Source organism: Penicillium canescens (assembly GCF_028828765.1).
Source record: "Penicillium canescens strain IBT 15451 chromosome Unknown utg000001l_segment0_segment0, whole genome shotgun sequence".
Taxonomy (NCBI): Eukaryota; Fungi; Ascomycota; class Eurotiomycetes; order Eurotiales; family Aspergillaceae; genus Penicillium; species Penicillium canescens.
In genome coordinates, this window is record NW_026703963.1 from 2,849,326 (window position 1) to 2,855,165 (window position 5,840).

The following is a 5,840-nucleotide window of genomic DNA, read 5'->3' on the forward strand; positions in this document are numbered from 1 at the left end:
ATGGAACTCGAATCTCGCAATAACAGTACCGATCGAATTGAACCAGACGAACTGGTGCATTTTCATGAAGGAAGACAACTCCCGCCAGTGGATGGAGGCAAAGATGCATGGATGTTCCTAGTGGCCGGCTTCATCATCGAGGGGTTGACTTGGGGTTGGTATTGAATTGGCGATTTCTCTTGTCTCTGCTAACAGATGCCTAGGCTTTGCATTTTCCTACGGTGTTTTTCAGGATTATTATCTTTCAAGCGATGAGTTCCGGAACTCGGGCAACATCGCAGCCATTGGTACTTGTGCATTGGTAATGGAGATGGCTCTATTTTCTTGAATTATGTACTGACTTGCGACAGGGGATTGCCTATCTTTCGGCTCCTCTCGACTTTGCATTGTTACTAGGAGTGCCTCGCTTCAGGCGACTTGCTACTCCGGTTGGCTTCCTGGTTATGTGTTTAGCTCTTGCATTGAGCTCCTTTTCCACGACGACAACCCACCTCATTCTCTCACAGGGTGTGGGCTATGGTCTAGGAGCCGGATTGGCCTACTCACCTGTGATTCTGTGGATGGGTGAATGGTTTGTCAAGCGGCGTGGACTTGCTTTTGGGACTATGTGGGTAAGTATATCCCAACAATGATTCAAATTAGACGGCCACCTACTTACCCATACCATAGGCTGGAACGGGTCTGTCTGGTGTTGTATTTCCCATTGTTCTCCAGTGGATGCTGAAAGAGTACGGCTTCCGCACCACTCTGCGCGTCTGGTCGGTTCTACTCATGATTCTCATCGCACCGGTCATCTATTTTGTCAAACCACGCATTCCGACATCTCAGACTGCTAGCAAGATCAGGCCTTTTGATCTCAGTTTTATATGGACCAGATCCTTCATGATCTACCAAGTGTGCAACACAGTGGAAGCATTGGGCTTCTTCCTTCCAGCCGTGTACCTCCCAAGTCAAGCTCGATCATTAGGCGTGACCGGTCCGCTGGCATCATTGACTGTCATCTTGTTCAATCTTGCATCGATCGGTGGATGTGTGGTGATGGGAATGCTCGTGGACAAACACCATGCTACGACCTGCATACTTTTGTCTAGCGTTGGGACCGCGCTGTCTGTCTTCCTCATCTGGGGCTTTAGCGTTTCGATCGCGCCTCTGTATGTATTCTGCATTGTCTATGGACTCTTTGCGGGCTCATTCACCTCCACATGGACCGCGATTACAAGAGAGACACAGAAGAACAACGAGCGAGCAGATATGTCGATGATCTTTGGAATTTTGGAGACCGGTCGTGGGATTGGAAATATTGCCAGTGGATTCTTGAGCGAAGCTTTGATCGCACATGGTGCTTCTATCAGCGCGTACGCGTTTGGCAGCACTTACGGTAACATTATCATCTTCACCGGAGTCACGGCCCTATTTGGAGGTGCCTGTGCCCTGGCTCGTCCTTTGAAGCTACTCTAAGAACCCTGATGTTGCATTGAAAGCGAAAAGAAAGTTGATACCTGGGGATCTATTTGGCATGAATGGCCAGAAGATAGACCGGGAAAAAGTTGTTTAGGATCAAAATTACTTGAATTAAATATCTCCCTTCACTAGAAGACGAAAGTACTCTCAAGCGGTAAATTCCGACTCGAACGGCCCACCCAAACCTTGTACTGGCCCTTCTGAAGAGCCCACTGCTGCGCGGTGACATCCCAGGTGCTGAGGTCTCTTCGTGTCAAGGAAAATGTGATCTTTGCACTCTTCCCACTATTAACAGACACCTTTTCGAACCCACGCAGCTGGCGCACAGGACCGTTAGGAATTCCAACGTACAACTGTGCCACCTCATCTCCATTGACTGAGCCGGAGTTTTGCACAACAGCAGAGACCTTGACGAGCTCATCCCACAGGTGCGGATTGCCGCCCTCCACGATCTTGGCTGCGGCCGGATACGTTGACCAAGGCGTACTCTTCTTCTGTAATTGAAGGCCAGAGTATTTGAAGGTGGTGTACGACAGTCCATATCCGAATTCGAATCGAGGAACAATTCCCTTGGAGTCAAATGCACGATAATCGATGAACTGGCCTTCGCTAAAGTCGGACTGTGGGTAGAGCCAGTACTCCCCTTCAGGCTCAGAGGGGTGCAGCAGCAATCCGTAATCGCTTGCCTGCTTGGCCACAGTGTATGGCAGCCTGCCGGATGGGTTGGCATGGCCATAAAGGAGGTCAACAACTGCGCGGCCGGTGTCCTGACCAGGCAAGTGGGCGAACATGACTGCCGTGATGTTTCCATTCTCAATCCAGTTGTCGACAACTCGGATTCCCGCGTTGTGGATGACGACTACTGTGTTAGAGCACTTGCTCGCCACATTGGTGATCAAAGTATCGCTGTAATCATCACTCAACCCGGGACGATCAAAGCCCTCGCTGGCATAGCTGTTGGCGAAGACCAGACAGACATCCGAGGTGGGATCAACATCGGGGTCCTGAGAATCGAAGTTCCACATGACGGAGCTACCATCGGAGTAAGCCTGGCGCTGAATTGCATCGATGGGACTATCCACGTAGGCGGCTGAGTTGGCACCTGAGCCTCCTGCAACGTACAAGGTGCTGTTTTGCGTTGCAGGCGTACCCTTGGTATAGCCGATTGAGACCTCCAGAAAGTCCGGCCCTTTGGCGTCATATCCGAACATCGATACCAGATCAGGCTTCCTCAACGGCAGCGCGTTGTTCGTGTTTTTGACCAGAACATGTCCCTCAATAGCTCCGTGGAGCAAAGTGTCCTTCGAACTGCAGATTTGCCAATCACCTTCTCATGGGCGGCGCCCACATCGGCGGGCATTCCGATGCCTGGATTCGGAATGCCTTTATCCTGGTTGAGCTGGTACCACGTCGCCATAATACTATTAGCCTCGATGTCAGCAATTCAGTTCATGTTGGAACAGAGAAGAAGGTTCCATACCGCGTAGCCATGTCATCCAACCTTGAGGCTTCCATTGATCCATTGGAGATTGCAGTTGTCAAATGATCACCCCACAATTCTGAGGAGGGCATCACCATGTCTAAGCCAGCATTGGCTCCTGCGATCCCGGCATGCTGAGCACCCCAGTCAGTGACCACATAACCTAGACCATGTTAATGTGTTGTTAACGAGTGTAACCAGAGACACTAACCCTGGAATCCCAGTTCAGTCTTGAGAAGTCCATTGAGAGTCTTGCTGTTTTGACAGCCGTAGGAGTTGTTGATGCGTTGGTACGAGCACATTATCGACGCACTGCCAGCTAACACAGCATCTTGAAAGGGCCATAGATACAGTTCATGCATGGTTTTGTCATCGATGTTGGAAGATACTGCGGCCATACTCTCACCCTGTTTATTTCTCTCTGGGTTCCGATTTGTTTCTTGCTCATTTGCTATGTAGTGCTGGTGACTGTTAGCTCAAGATGTGAGGGTACGAGGTAACCAAAATTACCTTAGTTGAAGTCCCCACTCCTGAAGATTGCACACCATCGACTGTCTCATACACGAGTGCACCAGCCAGATAAGGATCGGTCGAAAAGCCTTCCCAGTTTCGTCCGCTTTCAACAACACGCCCAAGAGGGCCGACAACAGGCCCAAGCAAAAGATTCACACCCTTTTTGCGGAACTCAGCCCCCATGTGAGCTCCTCTTTGGTTGGCCAGTTTCTTGTTCCAGCTTGAATCTGTTGTCAGTTCGATGCTGCTGCGAGTTGGGACAACTGCCTACCTAGCTCCGACATGAATCCCACTAGGCCAGCTACTGACATAGTCGGTTCCTCTCTGTTGTTGCTTAGCTGAAGTACTTCAACCTTGGAACTTGGTACTCACCAATCCATTGCCAGCGTCAGAGACACAGAATCCAGGGAATCCCAGGTGATCAATCGGTCCGATATTGCCAGAACACCCATTTTTGACTGAGATTCCCGCTGTCAAATTCACCTTTTCCTCGGGGGTGAGCTTGCCCACAAACTCCCTGGCCTTTTGATAAGCCAAGGCCCATGATCCAGAGCCAGTACCCTCCGCTGAAAAGGTCAAATTAGTATAGATGCTCACGTTTGAGGGACACGGGAGTAACGCACGCGACGGGTAGACTGGGGGAGATTGTCCGTAGAAATAAGCATCACTCGTGATATTCTCAGCGTGTGTGACAGAGACAAGTGAAAGGCTAAGCAGAAGGCTCAGGGCACAGGCGTTGTAACCCATCTTTGCAGCTGGATGTGTCGCAGGACTTAGGTTTTGTCAGGAGCAAATCTTTCAAACTTATCTAGACCCCGCGATAGTCCCGAAGAGCACCGGAGCACTGAAGAGATAGACTAAGAAACCCCTCAGAATGAATGCACGTTCACTACTAGTATGCTACCGGGATAGTATCAACCGATCCCATGCTAGACTCCTCAAGAGAGGGGTATGACTAGTCCGCAAAGTTTGAGCACAAATGAAAGACTTGCATGGACATCACTACTAGAGAAGCCGGTGCATCTATATACCAAAACGCGTGAAAGTAGCGCGCAGGTGCGCATTCCATAGAAAACATGCCATCTTGGGTATGTCAAATGCCGATCTCGCGCGCAGGGTGCTGTACGTAGCATCACAGAGTGTCAGTACAATGTCGCAGTGAGCACCAGAAAAGGGAAAGTATATAGAATTAACTTTTGTACAAGCTCAACTTCTCTGTACTTGGCGTGTTCCTATCCGCCGTCGGCACCACCCGCACCCCCGCATTTTCGCGTCTCCACATGGAAGTAGATGTGGATGTACCTGAATAGCCTATATGGGGTAATTGGAGTGTATCTGCCGCAGCTACGAAGCCAGTCTGTGTGGGGTCGATCTGAGAATCCAACATGGAAAATCGAACATACCCCTGAAGTCTTTATGTGCCCATTCTCCGGAATGAAGTTTAAACCCCAACAATCGAAACATAAGTTATGTCATCGTAGGTAGTATTAGATCTTTTGAAAATCCGAAAAACAAAGAGGCTCATTGTATCTAGGCACCGATCACAACTGGTCTAGTACCACAACACTTGCGACATGGCTTGGGAAACACGCAAGTCAAAAGGTATAATATAGGGAATGATTCATTTGTTGGAATCCTTAGCGAGAAAAACATTTTGATATTGTTTCGACAAATACAATGATGTCGCAATCGTTCCATCGCACTCCGAAGGTTCATCGGATCAAGTTTTGTCTGAGAATTCCGTTAGAGCTACGCCCCAAAATGGTTGACTCCCGGGAATTCGCACAGACCAAGAGAACCTGGAGCTATCGAAGTAGACGTGAATCTGAAACATTGGTTGCCAGTGAATTGAATTCTAGGTGAGAGACCGAGTACAGTACGTCACAAAACCGGTGCTATCACCTACACACTTCGATTGATTCTCCAGCCCCAACGCCAAGAGACACTAGCCTACACTCGATCTGGCTTGCTTCATGCTCACCGCCCTCTATTACCTTCTTTCGTTGTGTCCGTCTTTATCTACCTCGTGCATGGTAAACTCGATTCTCGTTTATGTTTTTCTATGGGTCCTACACACTATTGCCATTTCTATTATATCGAGGTAGCGTTGTTCTTGTTCTAAATTTAGAAGCTTGCTTTCTCGGACAAAATGACGCTATCGAGCGGCTGTGCAGAAAAAAAAGGTTTAGCTAAGCCCCCTAAGTGGCTATGCAGATCTATCGTATTAACGCAGCGCCTAAGCACAAGTTTAGATCAGAAGGTTTGTCATAAGCGACTGTTTTCCTAGATCTGAGGGTGAAATTTGCGAAGCTAAGCGTCCCTCTATTACTCCCAATAATTATACCCTTGGTCCCTAGCTACAGTCAACTTTTATACTTCCTTGAAG

General features: G+C 48.9%; 2 protein-coding genes across 2 annotated transcripts; one reads left to right on the forward strand and one right to left on the reverse strand.

Moving 5' to 3' along the window:
• N7446_001074 (uncharacterized protein) lies at positions 1-1,458 on the forward strand (the record flags this gene model as incomplete). The annotated part of the gene is made up of 4 exons (XM_058509841.1): positions 1-154; positions 204-301; positions 351-611; positions 670-1,458. The coding sequence occupies 4 exons, from the start codon at positions 1-3 to the stop codon at positions 1,456-1,458; spliced, it is 1,302 nt and encodes a 433-aa protein (XP_058378820.1).
• Positions 1,459-1,589: 131 nt separating this feature from the next.
• On the reverse strand, positions 1,590-4,201 carry N7446_001075 (beta-glucosidase; the record flags this gene model as incomplete). The annotated part of the gene is made up of 8 exons (XM_058509842.1): positions 1,590-2,735; positions 2,789-2,882; positions 2,942-3,104; positions 3,153-3,402; positions 3,452-3,674; positions 3,726-3,778; positions 3,827-4,020; positions 4,078-4,201. The coding sequence occupies 8 exons, from the start codon at positions 4,199-4,201 to the stop codon at positions 1,590-1,592; spliced, it is 2,247 nt and encodes a 748-aa protein (XP_058378821.1).
• Positions 4,202-5,840: the final 1,639 nt, after the last annotated feature.